Here is a 27,190-nt window from a genome sequence, read left to right as displayed (position 1 = left end):
AAACCAGGATCAGGCCTCCTGGCAGTAGCCAGTGATAGTTTCCATTGACAGCTACCAGTAAAAAGATCTGGAGGAGACTGGAAAAACCCTAACAACACGCCTGCCGGAATCTACCATGGATTAGACCAGCATCTGATCGGAAGACCATCTCCCCAAGTGATCAGACCCAGGGCAGCATTTCCAATGAGGTCCCAGTGGGGAAATGAGATTCTGAAGCAATGACATCATCAGTGGGATCATTTCTAAACACACCAAGGACTAGACATCCTGGAGGGCCTGCTTGGAGGCTGGTGGAGGTAAGAAGCAGGAGGGTCCCATGAGTTCTCCAAAAATACAGACATTGCATTTATGAACCTATTTTACAGTAACGACTCAAGCCTCAGGCCCAGGGACGGGCCGGACACCCCACCAAACATAGTTGGGGGGTGATGGGACTTCAAAGACCCTAGAAGCCACGATGAGCCCCGCAGTGAGGACAAAGGAAAACACAGTGCTGTTTCCTAACATGGGAAATGATTTAGGGGAAAGGATTGTCAAGAAGTTTGGAGGAGCCTGTCTTCTCTGCCCTGTTGCCCTGTGGCCGAACACCAAACGCCGGTCCTTGAAAAACCATGCTGTTTCCAGACAGGCAGCATCTGCTGCCTCGGGCTGGAGTTCTGCCAAGCACGTCTGGGTGGGCTCCCTACGGCTCATCGAACAACTGCAGGTCCAAGCGGACCACGATCTCTCCCGTGGGAACTTCGTGCAGCAGGAGACACTTCGTAACGGGACCCTTGGAGCCCTGGTCCTTCTTGATGTCGGCCACGCGGATCTCCGTCCGACCCAAAAAATCTGAAAGGACAGACACACATACCCTCCTCAGAGAGGATTCCTTCTCATCAGGGCAGGTACCTGGCATACTGGGAGTGTCCCAGCGAGGTGTTACGCTCTCTTCTTCAAAAGGGAGTTAGTTTCTTGGAATCCAGGGACTACAGTGACAGCATCATTTTTAAATGGAGTGAAAACAAAAAGGTACTGGGCTGGGGATGAAGAAGAGTCTAGAAGAAACTCAAAATACAGATTTTTTCCTTGCACCCAGGGGGCCCCTAAAGGGCCAGGAGCTTCCTGGGAGGCAACGCAAAACCAGATATCATAACTGCTGTGCAATTTGCAATATATATGAAATTTAAAGAAATCTCCCAGGAGAAAGTCAGTTGTTTCTTTTTTTCTCTCTTCACTTATTTATCTGGTGGGGAGGAGATGATAGCACAGGAGCTGCGGGCTCCCAGCCGAGCTCCTAGGACAATCTCAACACCACTGTTTCTCTTATCTTTGGCTATACCATGCAGCATGTGGGACCTTTGTTCCCCAACCAAGGATCAAATCCACACCCCCTGCATTTGAAGCCCAGAATCTTAACCACTGGACCTCCAGGGAAGTCCTTCAACACCACTTTTCGTCAAATATCAAGTGTCAGGGACTTCCTGGGTGGTCCCACGGTTAGCGTGCAGAGCTTCAACTGTAGAAGGCACAGGTTGATCTTTTGTTTGGGAACTAAGATCCTGCATGCCGCATGGCAGGATCGAAAAAAATTATATATATATATATATATAGAGAGAGAGAGAGAGAGAGAGAGAGTCAGTAATGGACATGAGAATGTTTGAAATTTTTTTAATGCTATGCATTAAAATGATGGTACCAAATGGGCTTCCAGACAATTCCTTGCTTTTTTCATTCAGCAGTTGGCAATATACTATGATACAGGCACTCTTGTACACGAAATAGCTTCTCTTTCAAGGTTTAAAACCTGGGAACTTTTTCTGGTGGACGATACCAGTGCATGTCGCCCCTTGTACATTTCAGGAATAACCTCTGAAACAAGAGCTACACTAGGGTTTGCAACGGAAACTCCAGGGGCGCTGCCACTGTGTCATGATATTTCACTATTTAATAAAAGAATCCAGCCTCAGGTCTTTATTTATCAGAATAAAAATTGCCAGTGAAGCACCATGGTTAAGAGTCCAGACTTGAGTCACACTGTTCTTAGTTCAGTTCAGTCGCTCAGTCATGTCTGACTCTTTGCGACACCGTGGACCACGGCACGCCAGGCCTCCCTGTCCATCACCAACTCCCGGAGTTTAGTCAAATTCACGTCCATAGTGTCGGTGATGCCATCCAACCATCTCATCCTCTGTCGTCCCCTTCTCCTCCTGCCTTCAATCTTTCTCAGCATCAAGGTCTTTCCCAATGAGTCAGTTCTTCGCATCAGGTGGCCAAAGTATTGGAGTTTCAGCTTCAGCATCAGTCCTTCCAATGAACACCCAGGACTGATCTCCTTTACAATGGACTGGTTGGATCTCCTTGCAGTCCAAGGGACTCTCAAGAGTCTTCTCCAACACCACAGTTCAAAAGCATCAATTCTTTGACACTCAGCGTTCTTTATAGTCCAACTCTCACATCCATACATGACTACTGGAAAAACCATAGCTTTGACTAGACAGATATTTGTGGGCAAAGTAATGTCTCTGCTTTTTAATATGCTATTTAGGTTAGTCATAAGTTTTCTTCCAAGGAGCAAGTATCTTTTAATTTCATTCCTGCAGTCACCATCTGCAGCAATTTTGGAGCCCAGGAAAATAAAGTCTGCCACTGTTTCCATTGTTTCCCCATCTATTTGCCATGAAGTGATGGGACCAGATGCCATAATCTTAGTTTTCTGAATGTTGAGTTTTTAAGCCAACTTTTCACTCTCCTCTTTCACTTTCATCAAGAGGCTCTTTAGTTCTTCTTTGCTTTCTGCCCTAAGGGTCATGTCATCTGCATATCTGAGGTTATTGATATTTTTCCTGGTAATCTTGATGCCAGCTTGTGCTTCATCCAGACTGGAATTTTTCATAATGTACTCTGCATATAAGTTAAATAAGCAGGGTGACAGTATACAGCCTTGACGTACTCCTTTCCCTATTTGGAACCAGTCTGTTGTTCCATGTCCAGTTCTAACTGTTGCTTCCTGACCTGCATATAGGTTTCTCAAGAGGCAGGTCAGGTGGTCTGGTATTCCCATCTCTTGAAGAATTTTCCACAGTTTGTTGTGATCCACATAGTCAAAGGCTTTGGCATAAATCAATAAAGCAGAAATAGATGTTTTTCTGGAACTCTCTTGCTTTTTTGACTATCCAATGGATGTTGGCAATTTGATCCAACTGCCTTTTGTTCCTCTGCCTTTTCTAAATCCAATTTGAACATCTGGAAATTCATGGTTCACATACTGTTGAAGCCCGGCTTGGAGAATTTTGAACATTAGTTTGCTAGCGTATGAGATGAGTGCAATTGTGCGGTAGTTTGAGCATTCTTTGGCATTGCCTTTCTTTGGGATTGGAATGAAAACTGACCTTTTCCAGTCCTGTGGCCACTACTGAGTTTTCCAAATTTGCTGGCATGTTGAGTGCAGTACTTTCACAGCCTCATCTTTGAAGATTTGAAATAGCTCAACTGGAATTCCATCACCTCCACTAGCTTTGTTCATAGTGATGTTTCCCAAGGCCCACTTGACTTCGCATTCCAGGATGTCTGGCTCTAGGTGAGTGATCATACCATCGTAATTATCTGGGTCATGAAGATCTTTTTTGTATAGCTCTTCTCTGTATTCTTGCCACCTCTTCTTAATATCTTCTGCTTCTATTAGGTCCATACCATTTCTTTCCTTTATTGAGCCCATCTTTGCATGAAATCTTTCCTTGGTAGAGTGTTCTGGTCATGCTCTAACATTTAGCCAGCTATGTGACCATCTCTGGCCCATAATTAATAGTAACTAACTCACAATGAACTAATTCATATGAAAGTCCTATAAAAGACAAAAGCCACGTGGAGCAATTTAAGCCTCGCACAGATCATGTCTGCATTGGACCCTCACTCCTAGCCCTCAGTTATCCTCCCTTGAATATAATCAAGTTGAGGCCATAATCTTTAACCTTACTCTCTTATTTTTATTGGACTGAGGAAGATAGAGACAAGTGTCTTGGAATCGTTGGCCAGACCCATTTTTTTTTTCCAGCTTCAAGCAGTAATAGGAAGTTGACTGAAGGAATGATGCACCCAACATAATTTCATTCCTTTGATTAAGCTGAAATGTCACCCAAAGGGCATTGATGAATTCTGCCACATTGTTCGTGCGCTAATGCTCTTCTTGCTCAACTGGATAGTTTTATCGTTTTCACCAAAGCTTTTAGCCAAGGACTAAAGAATTAGGCTGAAGCTTTGGGGGTACAGCCCTCTCTGCAGTTATCTGCTTTAGGGAAGCATGGGACCATGATCTTTGTCCTAGGGAAGCTGGACCACTCTAGACCAAGCATGCTTTGTCCACCTTCTCTGAAATGCTCTGGCATCAGTGAAGGCCTTTTCCCAGGGGAGGCCAACCTCATCTCTCCAGCAGGAAGCCCAGGAAATTCTGCACAGCAAGTTCCCAGGTAGAAAATGCCAATCCATGAAAGCCAAGGGGCAGGGACAGGGGCAGGGTGCCCAGGGCCACTGTCTACTCACCATCTGGCGAGAACTGGTCCCTCTCAAACACAGTGATGCACAGCACCTCCTGCTCCAGGTCTCTGATGAAGAACTGGCAGTTGGAATTCCACTTGGGATTCAGAGTGTCCTGGATCGTCTTGGTGATGTGACACTGGGAGCCCATGGTCACCTCGCAGTACGGGTTACTCTTTCCTGGAGGGGACAGAGCCTGGCTGTTCTGGGTGCCTGTGGCAGGGCCACAGCCCCGTGGCACCTCTTCCCTCTACACCCCTCATTCCAACCCCCCTCCAATGCCATGCTTAAGATGCAGCATAAGATAGAGAATCCAGAGGAAAACTTACATAATCCAGCATCTTAAACTATATTAACACTTAAATATTTATCACACTTCATCACATAAGTGGGCTTCAAAACTAAATCTTCCCTGTCTCCTCACTTTAGCTTAGATTGTGTCAAATCTGCAATCATCCCTCAGTATCTACAGGGATTGGGTCCTCAACCCCACAGATACACAAATCCTCAGAGGCTCAAGTCCCTTATATAAAATGGTCTAGCATAAACCTGCCCATATCCTCCATCCACTTGAAATCATCTCCAGGTTATATATAATACCTAAATCAGTGTAGGGCTGTGCTAAGTCACTCAGTCGTGTCCGACTCTGTGCGACGCCATGGACTGTAGCCCACCAGGTTCCTCTGCCCATGGGATTCTCCAGGGAAGAAGACTGGAGTGGACTGCCATGCTTAGTCTCCAGGAGATCTTCCTGAGTCAGGGAGCGAACCCATGTCTCTTCTGTCTCCTGCACTGGCAGGCGGGTTCTTTACCACTAGCACCACCTGGGAAGCCCATGGACAGCAGAGCCTGGAGGCTACAGTCCGTGGGATTGCAGAGTTAGACACGACTGAGCGGCTGAGCACACACACAGATAACTGCTTTACAATGTTATGTCAGCTTCTACTGTACAGCAAAGTGAATCAGTTACTTGTATAGGCAATGGCACCCCACTCCAGTACTCTTGCCTGGAAAATCCACGGACGGAGGAGCCTGGAAGGCTGCAGTCCATGGGGTCGCTAGGAGTCAGACACAACTGAGCAACTTCTTTCACTTTTCACTTTCATGCACTGGAGAAGGAAATGGCAACCCACTCCAGTGTTCTTGCCTGGAGAATCCCAGGGACGGGGGAGCCTGGTGGGCTGCCGTCTATGGGGTCACACAGAGTCGGACATGACTGAAGCGACTTAGCATAGCATAGCATCCCCTCTTTGGATTTCCTTCCCACTTAGCTTACCACAGAGTGTTGAGTCCTCCTGGCTTTAAAACAAATTGGCCCCTAATCCTAAATTTCCTTCCACACTGGGTTATTCCCATCCACTGTTTTGCCTTCCAGAGAGATCTGAGTGGCTGCCCTCTGACAACACAGTCAACCCCTCTGCAGATTCAACCGACTGCAGAGCGAAAACATTCAAAAAATGGAAATACAGTGAAATTCCTATGTAAATAGTTGCTGGTGTGTGGCAAATTGAAGTTTTGCTGTTTTGAAATTTCAAAAATGTTTCCAAATATTTTCGTTCTGCAGTTAGTTGAATCTGCAGGTGTGGAATCTACAGATACAAGGGGGGCTGACAGTGTTGTGAAAAGGCAGCCACTCAGCTCTCTCTGAAAAGCAAAACGGTGGATGGGAATAACCAAGTCTGGAAGGAAATTTAGGATTAGGGACCAATTTGTTTTAGAGCCAGGTGGACTCAACCCTCTGTGGTAACCTAAATGGGAAGGAAAGCCAAAGAAGAGGGGATAAATGTATTCATGTAACTGATTCACTTTGCTGTGCAGTAGAAACTAACATAACATTGTAAAGCAATTATCTGTGTGTGTGCTCAGTCATGTCCAACTCTTTGCAACCCCATGGACCGTAGCCTCCAGGCTCCTCTGCCCATGGGATTACCCAGGCAAGAATATTGGGTTACCATTTCCTTCTCCAGGGGATCTTCCCGACCCAGGGATAGAGCCCACATTTCCTGTCTCCTGAATTAGCTGGTGGATTCTTTACCACTGAGCCAACTGGAAAGCCCCTAAAGCAACTATCCTCCAGTAAAAATTAATTTTAGAAAATAAAGTAAAGCCAAGTGGAGGAGATACAGCAAAGGCTTCCCCCACTCACACAGGCTAGACGGGGCTTCTAGGGCCCTTACCATGGGAGCGACAGGGTTTCAGCTCAATGCCTTCAACCACGTTCACCATCAACCTTCCGATGCCTGTGGCTCTTTGGGAGCGGACTGTGATGGGATGAAAAACAACACAAAACGCTCCTGTTTAGCGTTCACGGTATTTCCAGTTTGCCTCGTGATTTATTTTATGCCCCTCTTCAAGAACAAGTCTCCCCTTCCTCCCTTAAACTCTTGCTTCCTCGATCCTGGAATCCGCCCTCCACGCCTCACCCCATACCCTACCCTCCCTCTTCTGCCTGCCTCCACCCTCAGGCTCTCCTCAACCCCCAGGTCCACCTTCCAGCTCTAAGTGTTCTGGGCCTGGCCAGATGGCTCTCTGCCCCCCAACTCTGCGGGATTCCCATGGCCCTGCTGCCCAGCTATGCGTTACCCAGGTACGCCTTCTCCCGCTTCTTCTTCTCTGTCTCTATGTAGAGTTCAGAAGCTGCTTTGATTTTCTGCACCCAGGCAGTCCTTGGAAAGAAAGAGACAGAACTCAGGCGTCAGGTCGGTACCAATTCAGTTTCCAGGACTCTGCTTTGTTCTTTTGATTTTTACAACAAAGGCTCAGCATAGAGAGTCTGGTTTTATGTCACATGGACCTAAGGATGATTTCTACCATTCATAACAAAGGCACAAGTGACGTTTTTATTGATTTGCTCCAAACTTGGGTTTGTGTCCCCATGGAAGCAAATCTACAGTGATAAACACTGTTGCTGTCGTGCTCACAACAGCTCCTCTTCTTTCCTTACTGAAAAACATCACAAATTTGCCTAATCTGAGAAGGCTAGAAGGATCTCTCTCACTAAACCATCCAAAGAAAGAAACAATTTCCCAGATAAGCAGCCACTTTCTGTGAAGGAGCAAACGTACACGGGGAAAGCATCCTGGCGTGATTTTGTTCTTCTCCATTTCTCTGAGAACCATATGCATGATAACTTTAGCCAATTTCTTGCTTGGCACAAACGCTCTTGGGATGTTGTTGGTCTTGTGTCAAGTTCACCCTTCATAAAAATACTCTGTTTCATTAGGCTCCAGGAAATAGCCCTGATTAAGGCAAACATGCCCTCAGCTTCTAGGATCCAGGATGTCTGTCCAAGGGAGCCAGACATCAAGGGGGTCAGGATTGGGAGGTCTTCTATCCCCTGAATCATTTTCCTATTAGTTTCTGCCACGTGGGAAACTTTGGGAAATGGGAGAGCCTCCATTATCTCAAAGAATACTGAAAACTGCTGTTCAAAAAAATTCTCAAGCCAGATTCATTTCAATGTATTTCCTTTTGAAAAGTTAACTTCTGAAAGACGCTGGAAAAATGAACTAAGACCACTTCACTGCATGCCCCACCCCCACCTCCAGCCAGATGGGATGGCGCTGCAAGTGAGGGGATGTTGGCACCCACTGATTAATTAACTGTCCCACATCCATCCTACACCTAGTGGAACCCAGGTGCCCAGGGCCAGGGAGGAGTGGGGTCTTACCTTTCATTTATGCTCTCTGCTCGGAGGGTGTAGACTCGGTCAATGTGGGAAATGTGGAAGATGGGTTCATCCCCAGAAGGGTCAGTGGGCAACTTCACTAGAACCTCATTTAGGAAAATAGGCTGCAAAATAATGCACGGGCATTACAAGACCAGACTGGGGGTCTGTGAGGACGTGTGTGTGCTTAGGTGCACATGATCCAGTAAACGAAACTGAAGGTGAGGGGTGTGTCCGTTTGTGTCTGGGGGGTGGCGGTGGTTTCAGTAAACCATACTGAAATAATGATTTTATTTGGAATGATAAGCGACTCATTGGAAAAGACCCTGATGCTGAGAGAGATCGAAGGACGGAGGAGAAGGGGATGACAGAGGATGAGATGGTTGGATGGCATCACTGACTCAATGGACATGAGTTTGGGTAAACTCTGGGAGTTGGTGATGGACAGGGAAGCCTGGGGTGCTGCAGTCCATGGGGTTGCAAAGAGTCAGACATGACTGAGCGACTGAACTGAACTGAATAAGTGTTGATATCAATTTTCAGATAAATGGAAATTGTAAATATGGATTCCCCCCCACCTCCATTCTGCAGGTACTTTTTTCCCCTCATCTGGCTAAGGTATTATTTCCCAAGTTTCTACTTGTGAATTTTTATTTTTACTTCCCCACTTTTCATACTGAAGTCTTTAGAAGGAAGTCGATATGGGCAGCAGCCTACGCTTAAGGAGTACTCTGCTACAAACATCAACATACAAGGTTTTATGCAAAGATAAGTTTTCAAATGAGTTGCAGAAGTACTAGAGTGATCAGTAACCTGGATGGTATTGCAGGTATTTCTAAAGTCCTCCAGAATAAGAACCGATGAGTTTGTTTTTTCCATGGTATATCCTAGTCAGCAAACAATCTCCATCAACTTTAGATGTATTATGCATTTAGAAAGTGTTAGTCACTCAGTCGTATCTGACTCTTTGCGACCCCATGGACTGCAGCACGCCAGGCTTCCCTGTCCATCACCAACTCCTGGAGCCTACTCAAACTCATGTCCATTGAGTTGGTGATGCCATCCAACATCTCATCCTCTGTCATCCCCATAGCCTGCCAGGCTCCTCTGTCCATTGAATTCTCCAGGCAAGAATACTGGAGTGGGTAGCCATTCCCTTCTCCAGGGGATCTTCCTGAACCAGGAATCAAATCCAGGTCTCCTGCATTTGCAGATGGATTGTTTACCATCTGAGCCACCAGGGAAGTCCCCATCAACTCTACCTCCAAGCAACTCCCGCCAAGTTGTTCATACAAAGCTGCTAGTGACAATCTACATAAGTACATTGTTCTTTTTCCCAAAAGAAGGCTAACTGCTGCTTCAGAGAAAATTCTTCTGTGAAAACACCCCCACAGAGATAAATTTAGAAAAACAATACCCTATGACACGAAAACACACAAACACAGCCATACACACAGAAGCAGATCAAATAAACAGCTCACGAAAACTGTCCACACATGGACTATTTACATCTGCTTTTGTTGGAAAAGATGAGGGGCACAGATGTTCCAAGCCATCTTGAGAAGTTTGGAGGGGGATCTGGGAATGTTTGGGAAGTGGACACTGAAGTTCTAGTCTAGAGCTTTCCCACGCCTGCCTCATCAGTACAGTGGACTGTGAACCCCATCAAGACAGGACGTGCCTTAGTCACATCCAAGGGGACCCACAGCAGCCGCTTGGCAGCTAATAGATGTTTGTCAATTGAACTGAGTATTGTTCTTTTTCTGATGGGTTCCCATGGTGGCTCAGTGGTAAAGAATCCACCTGCCAAGCAGGAGACATGGGGTCCATTCCTGGGCCTGGAGAAGGAAATGGCAACCCACTCCAATATTCTTTTCTGGGACATCCCATGGACAGAGGAGCCTGGCAGGCTATAGTTCATTAGATCTCAAAGAGTCAGACACAGCTGACCAACTCATCACACACGCACCTTTGCTGATAACTGCTGGACCCGTGCTTGTGGTCTCCCTAAATCCTGCCTCACCTCCTCTGTGCCACAGATCCCAAAGCCCGCTCGAATGGTGACTCCCTTTAGACATGGTCTCCTCCCCCCAGCATCAAACCTGATGTTGCCGTCTAGAGTTGGACTTACTGTTTTGTACATTTTATACTGCAGGTTTGATTTGGGGCTGAAGACTTTGTCGGTGCCCGAGGAGCCCAGGGGCTTGATGATTTGGGTCAGCAGCAGGAAGTCGTTGAAGAGGAAGCCATACAGCTCCTTGTTGCTCTTGGCCTTGTAGAGCTTCCCACTGTGCAGGAACTTGCGCGGCCCCAGGCAGTTGGTCACGGAATTGAACACAAGTTGCTGAGGAAGGGAAACAAAACCCAAAGAAGACACGATGGAGTGAGGTCGTTTTTTTGTTGTGGTTGTTTTTTTGTTCGTTTGTTTTTTCGCATCTGAAAGCCATGGGCTCCATTAGAATCTGAGGCCCGTATCTTAGGCTCAGATCGAGGACGGCTTTGAAGACTTCAGGCAGGGGCTTTGGGAGCCAAGAAGTTAAAGGCGTGGTTTGGGAGACTGCATGTGCCAGGATGAACCCTGGCTGTGATTCCTAGTGCCCTTCCTTGAGGTCTAGTGTCTCAGGGTGACTTTTCTCCCTTTTATTTATCGGGGAAACAGGGCAGCCGGAAGACAGCTCTCCGTCCTCGATGAGCGCACGCTGTGTGCAGGCTGGTTCGCCAGGGGCGGCATGAGCCGGCACCAACCACGGCCCACACAGGCTCAAAGGGTCATGCCTGCTGCTGGAAACAGCGCGCCTCTCTCTGCACAGTTCCACAGGACAAACGCCACTGTCCAGGGCACGGCGTGAGTCCAGGCCCCTACCGCGTGGGTGGGCTGCCAACCGCGGTGGTGCTGGCGGAGGCCTCAGAGCCAAGCAGGACAGGAGCTGTGCTGGTGCACGTTGGAGCTCACCCAGCTCACTGCTCCTGAAGACAGGGAGGGGACAGCTCTCTTCCTGCCACCTCCCAAACTTTGGAGACAGCTCTAAGCACTGAAATGCAGCTCTACTGCTCACCCCTGGGTGCTGTCATCCTTGCTCTGTCACCCCCCCGGGCACTATCATCTTATGCTCTGCCATCCCTCTGGGCTCTGCCATCTCATGTTCCTACACACACACACACACACCCCTGGTTCTATCATTTCATGCTCTATCATCCCCCCTGGGTTCTATCATTTCCCGTGAGCAGGTTCTCAAGGGGCAGAGGGAAACTGTAGAAGATATGACCTCACTAAGGACCCCCTTCTGGCTAGCGGAGGAGAGACTGAGGGAGGGGAAGGCCACAGCGGTGCCTCAGAAGCAATATGATCCAGGCAGCAGTCAGACCTTCAGGGTTTCCACCTGCTCACACTTGGGCCCCAAGAGTACACTCCATCCAGCAACCTTCAAGGCTGAGGCTCTCCGCAGCTATAAACCCTACACATGTCCTGAGGAGTATTAATGAAGAGTTTACAACACACGTCCCCCCATGTTGCTGGCTACCTGTCTGCCTCTAGTGTGGAAGAAAGAATCAACAGTGCCTCTGTGACCAGAGACCTATAGGCCTCACAGGAGAGAGGCCACTCCAGTCCCCTCTCAGGTACAAGGAGGAATGAGTGCCCACAACCTCCCACCGAGGTTCTGAGGGAGCCCGAACAACTGAAGATGACACCCCAAAGGGAGCCTTCTAAGAGTGGGCCTCTGAACAAGAGCCTGGAGGTCAATCCAGTCCTTTTTATTTGCCAAGAGGGAGTTCAAGCCACTTGGGGCAATGAATCCAGTGAGTCACTTGGATGAGGTAGAGGTGGTGTGGTTTATTCTTACTCAAAGGTCAGAGCCTCCAGTTATTCAGGCTGACACCGAACATATGTGAATTGGAAACCGTCTTTATAGTTCTTGATCTTAAGACAAGAATGCCAAAGACAGCATTTATGTGAAACTTAATCACTGGTGTATGCTTAGATCTGGGCCAGGAAATGGAAGCCAACATGCCTCGTTCCCATGACCACGAACCCTGACCATACAGACAAAACAGACCTTACAGAAAGCTGGTGTACAATAGTCAGGAAGCACTGGTCACTTAAGAAGGACAACAGTCTATTTCAAAGAGGGTATATACACCACAGAAAGCAAATGACAAGAGTTTATTTTATTCTTAAGGTTTTGTGGGGGTGTTGGCTGTGCCTCAAGGCGGGTGGGGTCTTAGTCCCCCTAAATTGGTGCCCCCTGCAGTGGAATTATGGTGTCCTAACCACTGGCCTTCCAGGGAAGTTCCTATTCTTAATGTTTTATAATGAAGACTCAGGCCTCACTGAGTCCTGTGACTGCAGCCATGAGATTCAGGGAAGGGCCCCTTTCAAAGTACACAATGCGGGGAATTCCCTAGCGGTCCAGTGGTTGGGACTTTGCGCTTTCACTACTGGTGCAGAGTTGATTCCCTGGTTGGGGAACTAAGATCCTACATTCTGCATGGTGCAGCCAAAAAAAAAAAAAAAAGAGAGAGAGAGAGAAAGAAAAAGATAAGAGAACATCTTTTAAAAAAGAAAAAGTGCACAGTGGCCCTTCAGCTCAGTAGATCCAGGAGCAGTTCAAGTCCACTGTCTTCAAGATCACCTTAGTGCTCCTCGGAATGATGCACAGTTCTTCCTTGCCCTGCCTTCAACTTGCCTTAAAGCCTGTCGCCTGTGACCTTCCATTCCTCACCCACGCCCCGCACAGGCTGAGGCCTCCACTGAAATGCCCTCCCCTGGATTCTTTCCTGGGGAGATATCTTCATCCTTGAACACGGAGCCAAGTCTCACCTTCTCAACCTGTCCCTGAATCCTCCACGACTGTTCCTTCCTCCTCGTCCAGTGTCCAGCAGCACTTGGCACCCGGATCTGCCTCATCATTTCTCACACTGTGCTGTAAATGTTGGACCTCTAAGTGATCCAGGACTGCAGGTTTCTTGAGATGGGGTAGGTCACATCTCACTGATCTTCATGTCCTCATGGTTGGTACTGAGCAGTGTTTAGTACCAAGCAAGGCACATGGGCCCGGTGCTCAGTAAGTGCTGAATAAATGAATGAATAACGGAGCCAACCAACCAGTGACTACGCCTGGATCGCATATCAACACAGTTCCAAAATGGGAACCCACATCCATCACCTTGGTTTCCACATGGCTGCTTCCATAACTTTGCCTATCCCACACCTACGTTGAAGGGGACAGGAGGTAGGGCAGGGAGGTAACAGTGCGGTAACTTCCTCAGGTAGGGAATGTCTTTGATGCTCGTAAGAAGAAAAGAGTCATGGGGAGTGTGGGTAAGGGAGATGGTCTGCCTGGGCATTTTGGTAAATCCTAGTGAATTGTGTAAGTACATGAATGTGTGTGTGTCTGTGGATGGGTGGGTGGGTGGGTGTGTACAAAGAGAGAGAACAGCAGAGTGGATGCGACTAAGGGAAAGATTAGGGTCAAGAAGAGAATCAGATACTATAAGAGGGTATTTCTGGCAGTATCGTGGACTAAAGACTGACTCAACCAATGAAAAATGTTAAAATGGAATTAAAAAATATAGAACTGTACTTTTTAAACACAAGCAAGCTGGTAAAAATAAATATAAAAGCAAAAACAATTTGCAGAAGCAGAAAATGGCATGGAAATGTGAACCCAGAAAGATAAATAAGCACCAAAGCTGGCTTTAGCTTTGAGAGTCTTTCTTAAATCTGGTGACCCTGAGCCTCCATTTTAAAGGCTACTGGGGGGAGAAGGAGAAAACAGATATATCTAGTGTCTGCATGAGGTGAGGGACATAACAAGAGATCCCAGAAAGCTGTATCACAGAGGAAAAATGACAAGTAAACTCAGTAGAGATGGGAATAGCAAGAAAATTTGCTTGTTTGTGAATTTGCCTTAACCAACCAACCACAAGGTTGGTTGTGATTACTGAGAATTTGTAACCACAATACAGCTCTCACACAAGTTTAAAAATGGCCATTTGTGAAAGGAACAAGACAAGAAAAACCAGTAGGTTAGAGAAATAACTAGAACTGCTGAAAAGGCAAAAGAAAACAACTGAGAACAAAAAATAAAGAAAAGAACGGAAATTGAAAACTCAGTAGATGGCTTAAACAACAGATCAGATGCAGCTGGAGAGAGATTAGCAAACTGGAGGTTGCAGAAGAGGACGATTCACGATTTCTCTTGTCCTCCTCCCGGCTGGCTGCCGAGACGCAGAGGGGCAGCCCAGGTCCCACCCAAGGTTTACCTCCGACAGGCCTTCACACAGCACGTGGGCCTGGATCCACTCCAGTCTGTCCGAGTTCTCCTTCTCCCGCACCCCTTCGTTCACCTGGGAGCACAGCTCCTCCGCCTTCTCCAGGGCGTGCTTCAGGTGGCTGTGGTCTGGGTGGTTTTCAGGAGTGTTTTCCAGGATCTACATCGGAGAACAGAAGACAGTAGCCTTAGGCAGCGAGCAGGCCTGGGGTTCACTGTTCTGGAAGGCTCGCCCCAGCAGAGAGAGGGCTCTGTACAGACCTTTCCTAGACACTGCCAACGTTTACAGCTACAGCTCTGAGCACCCACCTTGGCAACGACACGGAGAGAGAAGGCCACTCTTTGTTGGCATGGGACCCCTATGGGAGCAGGGGCTGCCAGATTATCTATACTTGGGGTATGAGGAGGGCAGCAGCTGCAGCAAGGGCAGTATCACACCCCACATGGATTCCTCCAAGGAGAATCATTCTTCCCTGAGTCGGTGCACAGCTGCAGGCATCTGTGTACCTATGGAACTTCATGCTAGTGGGTGCATCGGAGCAAAGGTGCATTTTTCTGAATGAATCATTCCAGACCAGCAATTAAGAGTTCAGTTCTAGAGCAAGAGCTTCTGGATTAAAATCCCTGCTCTGCCACTGACCAGTCATGATATGGGTCAGTCACATAAATGTTCTGAGCCTCATTTTCTTCATATGAAAAATAGGGATACTACTAGCACCTCCTTTGGGCTTCCCTGTAGTTCAGCTGGTAAAGAATCTGTCTGCAATGCAGGAGATGCTGGTTCAATTCCTGAGTCAGGAAGATCCACTGGAGAAGGGATAATCTACCCACTCCAGTATTGGCTTCCCTGGTGGGTCAGATGGTCAAGAATCTGCCTACAGTGTGGGAGACCTGAGTTCGATCCTTGGGTTGGGAAGATCCCCTAGAGGAGGGCATGGCAACCCACTCCAGTATTCTTGTCTGGAGAATCCCATGGACAGAAGAACCTGGCAGGCTACAGTCCATGGGGTCACAAAGAGTCAGACACAACTAAGCAACTAAACACAGCACACAGAACCTCCTTTATAAGGTTGTTGGGAGGACTACGTGGCTTGATACAAGAAAGCACTTTGCAGAGTACTTGGCTCTTTGATGGTGCTCCCATCAGATTCTCAAAGGAGTCTGAGGACACTGAAAACAGTCCTCGTGGGGAAAGACACGAAGACTGAGGAAGCATCCTAAGCCACTTTGCAATGTACTAGGGGCATGTTGAGTGTGCACTTGCTCATGCCTTATCCATATACAGGCTTCCCTGATAGTTCAGATGGTAAAGAATCTGCCTGCAAGGCAGGAGACATAAGAGATGCAGGTTCGATCCCTGGGTTGGGAAGATCACCTGAGGAGGAAATGGCAACCCACTCCAGTATTCTTGCCTGGAGAATCCCCATGGACAGAGGAGCCTGGTGGGCTACAGTCCATGGGGTCACAGAGTCGGACATGACTCAGTGGTTAACACTGTCCACATATAAATAATTCAAGTGGGTTTTACCCTGAATAATATCTCATCCCCAAGGTATACTTTGGTTTAAGGTCCTAAGTAGGCACTCGATTTGGGAAAAACACCCAATCTAGGTATTGTGAGTTCCCCAACTTCCCTTGTGGCTCAGCTGGTAGAGTCCACCTATAATGCGGGAGACCTGGATTCCAACCCTGGGTTGGGAAGATCCCCCAGAGAAGGGAATGGCTACCCACTCTAGTATTCTGGCCTAGAGAATTCCATGGACTGTATAGACCATGGAGTTGCAAAGAGTCAGACACGACTGAGCAACTTTCACAATCATTTCCAAACCACAGCTCCAGCTCTGGGTGGATCCTGGCTATACATTCAAATCCCTTTGAAAAGTCCTGACCTTAACTCTGACCATATCAAAATCCCCAGGGGTAGGACTCAGGCATTGGAATTTTCTAGAGCTTCCCAGGTAATTCTAACGTACAACTGAGTCTGAGGACCACTGCTCTAGACGGGAATCCCACATAGCAGATTGTGTGAGTTCATTTTTTTTCAAAAATGAAAATAGATATATTGCTTTTTCTCATTGTAAAAGTACTATTGTATAATGTATGAAAGTTAGAAAATTTAGAAAGTTATAAAGAACCTAAAAAAACACCTTTAATTGTGCCATCAGATAATAATCTCGGTCTTTCCTGTCCACTGACTTCCCAGGTGGCGCTAATGCTAATGAATCCTCCTGCCAATGCAGGAGACACACAAACACATGTTCAGTCCCTGGGTTGGGAAGATCCCCTGAAGAAGGGAATGGTAACCTGCTCCAGTATTCTTGCCTGGAGAATCCCACGGACAGAGGAGCCTAGCAGGCTCTAGTCCATGAGGACACAGAGATTTGGACGTGACTGAGAATAGCATATTGAAAAGCAGAGACATTACTTTGCCAACAAAGGTCCGTCTAGTCAAGGCTGTGGTTTTTCCTGTGGTCATGTATGGATGTGAGAGTTGGACTGTGAAGAAGGCTGAGCGCCAAAGAATTGATGCTTTTGAACTGTGGTGTTGGAGAAGACTCTTGAGAGTCCCTTGGACTGCAAGAAGATCCAACCAGTCCATTCTGAAGGAGATCAGCCCTGGGATTTCTTTGGAAGGAATGATGCTAAAGCTGAAACTCCAGTACTTTGGCCACCTCATGAGAAGAGTTGACTCGTTGGAAAAGACCCTGATGCTGGGAGGGATCAGGGGCAGGAGGAGAAGGGGACGACAGAGGAAGAGATGGCTGGATGGCATCACTGACTCGATGGACGTGAGTCTGAGTGAACTCCGGGAGTTGGTGATGGACAGGGAGGCCTGGCATGCTGTGATTCATGGGGTCTCGAAGAGTCGGACACGACTAAGTGACTGAACTGAACTGAACTGAGCGACTAAGCACACATACACATTCTGTTTGTTAATACATTCTGCCTAGATACAAATACATATAATTTTTTAAGAATAAAAATTAGATCACACTGCCATACTACACTACCATTTTGTACTTTCTTTTTCCCCACTTCATGGCAGTTATAGCATGTTATTAATATACATGAATTATAGATCATCATATGATGATCACTTCACATGAATCTAAATCATAATTTTAAAAAATTTTTTATTGAAGTATATTTATCATTTTCTATAGGATTCTATAATATGTCATTGTAAGGATGAGCCACAATGCATAAAACTTCATATTTTTCAGTATTTCTCTGATTAATTCTTTAGAATAAATTCCTAGAGATGGAAACGCTGAGCCAAAGAGAACATGGAGTTTGATGTATACATCACCCTCCAAAGGCTGAACCAGTCTACCCTCCATGAGCAAACCTGCCAACACTGTGGACTCACAGTCCTTCCAATAAATGCGCACCTGTCAAGCCAAAAGCAATGTATTTTCTTGTTTAGTTATGCATTTCTTTCATTATCAGAGAATTTGAATTTTGTGTACATTTAGTGCATAAGTACATTAAATGAGAAAGCTAACATTTATGTACTGCTTAGTATGAGGCAGATAGACATAGATTCATTCACTCACTTAACTTTCTCAGAACACCACGCAGTAGGTACTATCAACGCCTCTATTTTACAGATAAAGGAATTGAGGCCCAGAGAGGCAAGCTAAGTCTCCCAAGGACACGCAGCAGTGGTACGGGAGATTCGGATCCAAGCAGCCTGGTTCCTAACAACACATGCTTTACTACTATTCCACACTCCTCTCAGAGATGCCTAGTTAAAGGTTTTACCTATTTTTCTTTTTTTAAAACCTATTTTTCTATTAGGGTATTTGTCTTTTTCTTTTTGAGCTGTAAGAGTGCTTTAGATACAAACATACACACACGATCTCTATATCTTTCAGTATCTACTTGGATACAGTTAAAGTGTTTACTCAGTTTATATCTGTCCTTTGTCTTTTAATGTTTGTTATATTTTGTTACACGGAATTTTTTAAGAAAATGTTTATGCAAATAATAATGTTCTTGATATGCAAGATTCAAATAATACAGAATATTGAGAACCACTGTGCTGTCTCCCTTCTGCTTTCCTGCCTCAGAGGGAAACATGCCCAGAGCAAAGGGCATCCCTTTAGATGCTCCACACACATTTAATACCCATCCAGAGTTTTTCCAAAATAGACCCTACTGCAGGATGGCTTGTGAGGGGTTTTGTCTGTTTGCTTGTTTTACTTAATAGCATTTTCTAGATATCACTCCAACTAACACATAACAGTCTCTTTCATAGTACAGATTCACCACTTTAAGTACTCTCCTTAATGAACATCTAGTTGTTCCCAGAAGAAAGTATTTTTTTTCAAGTTGCTGCAACTTTAACTCCTTTAAAGCTCTGTCTTTGGTGCCGTGCTAAGAATTTCCCCATCTTACTATTATAAAGAATATTTTTTGCAGCTTTCCATCTGTATCTTGTAACGGCCACCTTTTAAAATTCTGTTCTTAGTTTTGCTAGTTTTCCAATCATTCTTTTGGGTTCTCAAGGGGGTGGAAATCATGTTTCTGCAAAGAATGATAATTTGTTTTTTCCTTTTTAATACGTATGCTTCTCAGTTCTTCTCTTGTTTTTGTTTTTCTTCCCATTGACTAGATCTAGAACGCCTATTTTAAAAACTTGTTTCCAACATCAATTTGCAACTAAATATTGTGGAAAGTAAACAAAGTTTTGAATTAGTTTAATAGTAACCATATGTTGGAGAAAAGGAAACGGTAGATTGAAAGCGTCTTTCAAAACTAATTATTTAACTCAGCCAATGTGACCACAGTGTACTCTGTGGGGTAGAACTGGGGTTGGACTGAGGAGATGCTTACATGAGACAGAAACTTGTGACATATAAGCGGATTCAGCAAATAAGTAAATATACTGAGGATAATGAGAGCAAGGCTTCTCATGGAGAAGGGAGTTATATACATAGAAAGGGGGAAGGCTAGAATAAATTCTATGATATCAGATTAGAACAGGAACTACTGGTGCAAACTCATGGCTTCTAACATATACATATATGATCTTAAATATATGTTTGTACACTTATGTGTATGTAACAGTGTGTATGGATGTATACACACATATATGTTTCCCAACTCTGCCACTGAGAGACTCAAGAGGCAACAACACCTCGGAAGCAGTGAGCACACCAGTTACAGATGTGGGTTTCTAAATTCCTCACTGAAAGGAACCAGATCTAAAACCTCTCTCCACAAGCCAGCCTCCCTGTGCTTACAGAATCACAGGCTCAGAGGGTGTCCAAGTCTGTTCACTCACTTTAAGGATGGGCACACTGAAACCCTAATTTCTTCTTTTCTTTTGGCATTGGCTTTCTTGAAATGACAGGAGAACAACAATCATCTAATATCAACATAGAGTATCTCACAATGGCTTTCTGAAGACAGGTGGTGGAAACTGTATTCTTTTCTCTCTTAGAGCTTCCCTGATGGCTCAGATGGTAAAGCATCTGCCTGCAGTGCAGGAGACCTGGGTTCGATCCCCAGGTGGGGAAGATCTTCTGGAGAAGGAAATGGCAACCCACTCCAGTATTTTTGCCTGGAAAATTCCATGGATGGAGGAGCCTGATAGGCTATAGTCTGTGGGGTCCCAAAGAGTAGGACACGACTGAGCAGCTTCACTTTCTTTTCACTTTTCTCTCTTTCTTATTAGGAAAACCAAAGCATCAAGACCCTGCCTGTATTAGGGAAAGAACTGACTTACAAGGTGGAAGCCACGTGTTTGTTTGCACAGCTGATGTGTGTATTATTAGCTCTGTTCACAATAAACCTTTCTGGGGCTTCCCTGCTGGCTCAGACTGTAAAGACTCTGCCTGCAATGCAGGAGACCCAGGTTCAATCCCTGGGTTGGGAAGATCCCCTGGAGAAGGGACTGGCTATGAGATCCAGTATTCTTGCCTGGAGAATCCCACAGACAGAGGAGCCTGGTGGGCCACAGTCCATGGGGGTCGCAAAGAGTCAGACACACTGAGCGACTAACACTTGCACAGTAATCCAGCTTTTCTTTCGGAGTTACCATGCAGACACCTCCTACAGCCTGTTGGTATACGGTTTCTACACAACAGATACCCAGTGTGTTGGCTGGGAACCTGCCCATGACCCCAGATCCCAGACCTGCTGAGATAGCATTCTTCTGCTTGAAAAGGCAAGGCAGTTACTTACATTTTTAATGATCAGTGGGTATCTCGTTACTCGTTGCATAGGCTTCAGTATAAAACTAGACAGGGGCATTCCCTTACAGCGTGGGTCCATGGCCAGTCTCTGAAAAAAAAGATATATATTTTTTTAATGTACTTAAAAAGTCTGCAAAATCCGGTAGTGATATCACACCGTTATTCATGACTCCCCACCCATCGCATTGTCTCATTTATCTGGACGACAACTGGGGAGCCTGGAGCTGGAAGGACCGGGCTGGTTGCCCTGGGCCAGGGGGAGGCATGTTCCAGATGGAGGGTGGGAGCTGACTGTGGGTGTGACTCAGCGGCAGGGTTAACCCCTGCTCCCTGGTCCCGCAGACCTTCCAGGCTCCTAACTTCCAGAGATGAGATTCTAGCTTTACAGAGAATAGCCCATCTGGATACCTGCCAAAACTCTACAGCATTCCTAGAACAAGGAGAGTCGCAAAACTCTAGGGTCAGAAAAAGAATGCCCTTGAGTGCCAGAGACACTGCAAGTCCCAAGTCTCACTGTACCCACGGGTAGGAGCCCCCAGGCAGGGTGGGGATGGCGAAGCTGAGACGCGATGCTCAGGCCCCTGGGACTCCGGTTGTCTCCACTCTGGACTCCTTCACCTCTTTCTTTTCGCTTTTGTCAACTGAACTGGAGGACAATAGTCCTTCTGCACCAAAAAGGTGACTCTTTGTTCTATAAGTCACAGGGGTTATATGGTGACAGCACTCTGGTCAGGCTAATGCCTTAGGAACAGGTTTAATGCCCTAGGGCCTGTCAGCACCTGGACCCGGTCCAGCCATGGACACCCTTATTCCAGGAACTCTATGCAGCTGCCAAAGGCAGGACAAAGTCCCGCAGGGATGAGGCCGGGAGAGGTGATGAGGCGTGGCACAAGCAGGGGAGGGGGAATAAGGCCCCTCCCTGGGCTGAGGTCAGCGTTTCCCTGAAGTTCAAGTGCGTGCAGTGATGGACTCATTCTGCCTGCGCCCAGGGGAGACCCTTGGCCCTTGGGGGGACCCCCAGGTGGCCCATGGTACCCACCAGCCCAGCACTACCTCCAGTCTCCAGCCCACCCTAGGCCTACTTCTTGGCCATGTTTCTTCTTTAGAATGACTTTAGACGTTCCATTCACTGGATAGCAAATCCAAGCATTTAATATTAGAAACAAGAAGAGAAAGAAAGAACGAGAACACGTGATGCTGTAGCCCAGAAGAGATGGCACATTCCCCTCTCAGTGATGATGCCACAAACACGGTTACAGGGAGGGTGGGAAAGCCTCCCCCCACCTCAAATCCAGAAGGCACAAAGATAAGCTTGTTGTTAGTATGCTGACTCTGCTGCCCACTCATCAGAATGTGCCTGTTTAGCACAAGTCACTTTAGTCTCCTCTCTCCACTCTGGGAGAGGTGGGGGCTGATGGGGGGGGGCTGGCCCCGCCAGCAGGGACCATCCCCACCAAGGCCGGGTCCCGGGGCAGCAGGCCCAAAGCCCGAGGCCCCCAGCAGCTTGGGGTCCCCTCCCCACAATGTCCCCTGGTCACACATGACTCTCCAGACCCTGGTTACCCTACAAAGCAGAGGTCCTGTCATCTCACACTCACCCCCGCTGACTTCCTAGGGCTTGAGCTCATGGAAAAGAACCAACTAGGGTGGGGAAATTAAAGGGTCCATTGGGATTCCCTTTGCAGCAAAGGGCAGAGAGCAGCAGAGAAATGAAGATACTCAGATTCAACAGAATAGCAGACCTGAGACCTGCCAGTCCTCCTAGGCCTGAAAATGAGACAAAGGATTTTAAATCGGTATTGCAAGAACACCACGTGCACCTGGACTGCAGACTGGAGTTTCCAGGTCAGCGCTGGTCCCTCGCCAAACCCACCCCCACGGCCCCAGTCACACCCATCGGTGGGGCCAGCCCCCACTCCTGTGCAGCTGAGACCTCGCCCTTGTTGGCCTCCCGTGCACGTGCGACCGCACACCAGCTGCCTGCGGATGGCCCCTTGCGGGGGCAGGGGCTTGGCTGAGCCAGGGCTCCTCACTTTGACAAACTCCTTGAAGTCTGGGGCCTCATCAGTCTTCTGCTGGATCAAGGCGGCCCCATTGAGCTGGCAGCTGCAGAAGCGGATGTAGGGCTGCATGTGTGGCAGCTGGGCCGTCAGGATGTCTCCGATCATCTTCACGGGCATCTTCTCCCCAGACATCTTCTTGCGGACCCTCAGCGCTCTGCACGGAAACGCAGCAAGTGAGCACCCCACCTTCGCGCTCTCTGATGGGAACATGGCACACGTCTAGGTGGCACAGAAATGGGATGTGTGTGAGGGGCACAAACCCAGGGCCACTAAGCATCTATGTGGGAGACAAGGGACAGAAAAAGAAACGAGTCTAGTGCTACAGAGAGGTGTCCCTGCGGCATTTTTCTTTTTTTGGCATGATGGTTATCTGCTGGCTCTTAGAAAGAAAGACTAAAAAAAAAAAAAAATTTTTTTTTTTTTTGCCAAACAAGTCAGTATAAAAGACAATATTTTCGTGTGGAAATATATAGAATCTTTCTTAAAGAGAAAAATAATCTGGACATGATCCCTGGGTGGATGTCTTGCTTGATGCATGGTCCATCCAGGCTGGTCTGGCCCCAGCCCTGAATCCATTTCCAGGACCAGTGCTGTCACCCAAGGGAAGCTGTTGTGGCCAAGGGCCGTGGAGGCTCAATTTCAGATCAAACAAAACACAATGCAGATGGCAAATCAACTGCCACAGGAAAAGAATCCCACTATGTTCATGAAAGCCAGGTTTAAATGATGGGCTGAACTATCTGTGCTTCACGGCTTCACTCCTGTGGCCAACTTGCAGTTGACCGGATTAAGAGAGCTCTGAAGAGAGAAGGCTATTTATATGCTAATGGAGCAATGGACCTGGAAGTTGAGAGGGGACCAGAGGGGCTGCAAAGTGCTTGTTCAGGAGTTCTCTGTAGTCTGAGTGCTTGGGGCCGTGGGAGCCAGGACGGTGCATCTCACCCTCCTAACTTGTATGGCAACTCCTAACCAACTACGATAAGAAGGGTTCGGTACTGAGCTTCTACACAACAGGGACAGCAATGTACCCGGAGGCGGGGCCACAGCACGGGAGGCCACGGGCGAGTCCTGCTCACCCTAGTGACTATGGATGATCAACAGATGGTTGGATAGAACAGAATGGCGTAACACATGATTTCAATGTAAGCGTGGGAGGACGTTACTCTGAACTCCTCTGGTTGCCTTCATGGTTGTGGGTAGGGCTATGTGATTCCCCAAAGGTGCTGCGGTCTTAGTATCAAAGACTTCAGATCACTTTCTTTCCCCCACATCTTTGGTTAAAGAAAAAAATTTAAAAATCTTTGTACTGGGCAAGCAAGCTAAGGAAAGAAACTTTAGGGACAGTGCCTTATATGGTCTAAACAACCAGTGATTCCCTCCTTAAGCAGATGCCATTGTGGGAAGAGGTGCTGGCCATTGCTGGTTGGCTGGGGCATGAGGAGTGGCAGCTTGGTATCCCCAGGATGGCCAGGTGGCGACTGCCCATTGGGTGGCTGGTGTGGAATATCTCCCAACATGTAGAAATTGGCTAAAGGGCAACATCGCCACCAATTCTGGGGGGCGAGAGCGGTGAGTAACCAGGTTATTAATACAAACTTGGGAAGATGGAAACAGGAAGAAATTCCATCATTCCGTGATTTTCCAATGAGGAGTAACATAGTCTTTCTGCAAGGGAATAAAAGTGTTTTTACCTGCCTCCCTCTTTTTTCTTTTTTTCTAAATGATGAGGAGACAAGAAAAAGGGAAAAGGAAAAAGATGACACGCGGATCATCACTGTGTTGAGGAAGTTAAGCCGGGTCCCAGGTTCTGAGGCCCACACTTGTAGACTTGAGTTGATCTTGCATGGCGGGCAGACAGGGCCTGCAATGGACCAGGCACCTCTTAGGGTTAGCTGCGGGCCTCCTTCTGGGATGTTCTACCGCACAGGACTGGGCTTGAGTGGGTGGAACAGGGGTCACCAAGCTCAGGGGCCGCATGAATGCTGCAGCCACAGCGCCGCCCCTTGGGGAGCTAATCCGTAATCTCACAGAAAGCTCAATACATGCAAGGTCTTCAACTGTGACAGAAATCAAATCAGTCAGTGAACGCATTGGAGTGCTCACTGTTTGCTGAGCAAAAGAGTAACTCTCTGAAGCCTGAGGATCAAGAGAACGGGCAAGAGAGTTGGCTTTCATGAATGTGTCCTAGGCATCAAACACTTTTTTTTTTTTTTAACATGTATGACTTATTAGGTTGGCCAAAAATTTCATTCAGGTTTCTCCGTAAGATGGTATGAAAAATCCATTATGAACCTTTCGGCCACCCCAACAGTATCCCTCTTGACTGTTGGGGAAACTGAGGCACGTGGCAATCGAGTCACTTGACCAGAGTCACACAGCTTAGAGGTGACAGGAAACCCTGGAACTCGGGGTAGGGGAGGGATCTGACTCCAGAGCCCATAGAGTATAAGCACCAAGAGCAGCCCCACCTCCAAGCTGCCCTGGGCTCCTGGCCCCCCTCGCTCCAGATGTCTCCTGCCATTCTGCCAAGAGGGGCTTCCCCAGCCCCTCTGGTCTGCCCTCCCTGCTGGCCTTCCTCTCCCCTCCTCCAAGGCACTCCCATCTCCCCTCTCACCCTGTCCATGCCCAACCAAAGTCCTTCCTTCTCCCCATCCTGTCTTTACCCACCAAGGTATCTTTTTTTTGGTGTATACCTTGGAGTATAGTATACCTTGGGCTTCCCTGGTGACTTAGATGGTAAAGCGTCTGCCTGCTATCAATCCTTGGGTCAGAAAGATCCCCTAGAGAAGGAAATGGCAACCCACTCCACTATTCTTGCCTGGAAAATCCCATGGATGGATGAGCCTGGTAGTCTACAGTCCATGGGGTTGTAAACCGTTGGACACAGCTGAGCGACTTCTCTCTCTTTGGAGTATAGTTGCTTTACAATGTTGTGTTAATTTCTGCTGTACAGTGACGTGAATCAGCTGTACATACATCCCTTCCCGCTTGAGCCTCCCTCCCCACCACCATCCCACCCCTCTGGTCATCATGAAGCATGGAGCTGAACTCCCTGAGCTATATAGCAGGTTCCCACTAGCTATGTATTCAAGGTATGTTTTCTAGTTCTAATCCATTTTTCTTTGTTTTTCTGCCTTAAAGAAAACTGTGTCTTCTTCTTCTTAAATTATTCTTGTTATCTTCTTCTTTAGAGAAGGCAATGGCAACCCACTCCAGTACTCTTGCCTGGAAAATCCCATGGACGGAGGAGCCTGGTAGGCTGCAGTCCCTGGGGTCTCGAACAGTCGGACACGACTGAGCAACTTCACTTTCACTTTTCACTTTTCACTTTCATGCACTGGAGAAGGAAATGGCAACCCACTCTAGTGTTCTTGCCTGGAGAATCCCAGAGACGGCGGAGCCTGGTGGGCTGCCGTCTGTGGGGTCGCACAGAGTCAGACACGACTGAAGCAATGTAGTAGTAGTAGTAGTATGTTCTTCTTATCATACTTAAGTTGGAAACTGAATACTTAATATTTAAGAAAAACTTTTTTTGGAGAAGCTCTTTCATTTATTTTTATTTCTTCAAGCAAGGAAACAGGAAAAGATCCCGATAAAAACAGTTTCCAGCACTTGGTTCCACACGCCCTATCTCACTTCTGCATCCCTTCTCTTATCTCTTCTAATAGCCACTCCTAAGGGTCTGCATCTAGCTCCTAACTGTAAAAGGTTCTAGATTCTTCTGTCCTACTCTGCTTTCGAAGGCAAATTTCTCAGCTCTCTGCTCACAGGTAAGAGAGCCCAGAAGCAGCATTAGTAAGAAGTCTGAGCGCCCCAGGTAGCTCCCTTTTATGTTCATTATGTTTGTTTCTTATTTATCTGTTTAATAAACCCTATGTCCCCCTTTAAGTACAAGTTGTCGCTGGCCCTTGGATCAGGAGTGGTGCATAAGTGACTGTCCACTGCAGCCCTCCAGGGAATGAAAGTGAAAGTGTTAGTTGCTCAGTCGTGTCCAACCCTTTTCGACCCCATGGATTGTAGCCCACCAGGCTCCTCTGTCCATGGAATTCTCCAGGCAAGAATACTGTGGTGGGTATCCATTCCCTCCTGGTGGCTCAAATGGTAAAGAATCTGCCTTCAATGCAGGAGACCCAGGGTCAATCCCTGGGTCGGGAAGATCCCCTGAAGAAGGAAATGGCAACCCACTCCAGTATTCTTGCCTGGAGAATCCCCATGGACAGAGGATTCTGGTGGGCTACAGCCCACGGGGGTCACAAAGAGTCGGAACACGACTGAGCAACTTCACCTTCTTCAGGGGATCTTCCCAACCCAGGGATCGAAACTGGGTCTACCACATAGGAGGTAGGTTCTTTACTATCTGAGCCACTGCCTTAAATTCTCTTTATCCTCAAATGCCTCCCTCTTCCATTGTGCCGGAAGCCCTAAATCTTCCCATTGCTGGGATTAGTCCTTTGCACAAAGAAGGTAAGTCTA

At 47.2% G+C, this 27,190-nt stretch overlaps 1 protein-coding gene across 7 annotated transcripts in view; it reads right to left on the bottom strand.

The window, feature by feature from the left end:
* Window positions 1-321: 321 nt before the first annotated feature.
* ITSN1 (intersectin 1) overlaps window positions 322-27,190 on the bottom strand; it is a 243,741-nt gene continuing 216,872 nt past the window's right edge. For 5 of the 7 annotated variants that reach the window (XM_086413813.1, XM_086413806.1, XM_086413823.1 and 2 more), the window contains 9 exons: window positions 22,688-22,871; window positions 20,644-20,742; window positions 14,444-14,611; window positions 10,311-10,523; window positions 8,183-8,304; window positions 7,096-7,178; window positions 6,690-6,773; window positions 4,519-4,692; window positions 322-831 (listed from right to left, as the gene is read on the bottom strand). In XM_086413813.1, coding sequence (XP_086269939.1) covers window positions 683-831; window positions 4,519-4,692; window positions 6,690-6,773; window positions 7,096-7,178; window positions 8,183-8,304; window positions 10,311-10,523; window positions 14,444-14,611; window positions 20,644-20,742; window positions 22,688-22,871 — 1,276 coding nt within the window. In that variant the 3' untranslated portion in view covers window positions 322-682. Of the gene's footprint in view, window positions 832-4,518; window positions 4,693-6,689; window positions 6,774-7,095; window positions 7,179-8,182; window positions 8,305-10,310; window positions 10,524-14,443; window positions 14,612-20,643; window positions 20,743-22,687; window positions 22,872-27,190 lie in introns of those variants that run through there. The other 2 variants (XR_015168658.1, XR_015168659.1) reach the window with 1 other exon arrangement.

This window comes from Bos grunniens, chromosome 1, assembly GCF_055505025.1.
Source record: "Bos grunniens cultivar Pamir isolate PY7600 chromosome 1, Bosgru_T2T1.0, whole genome shotgun sequence".
NCBI lineage: Eukaryota > Metazoa > Chordata > Mammalia > Artiodactyla > Bovidae > Bos > Bos grunniens.
This window is presented reverse-complemented; position numbering and strand designations above follow the sequence as displayed.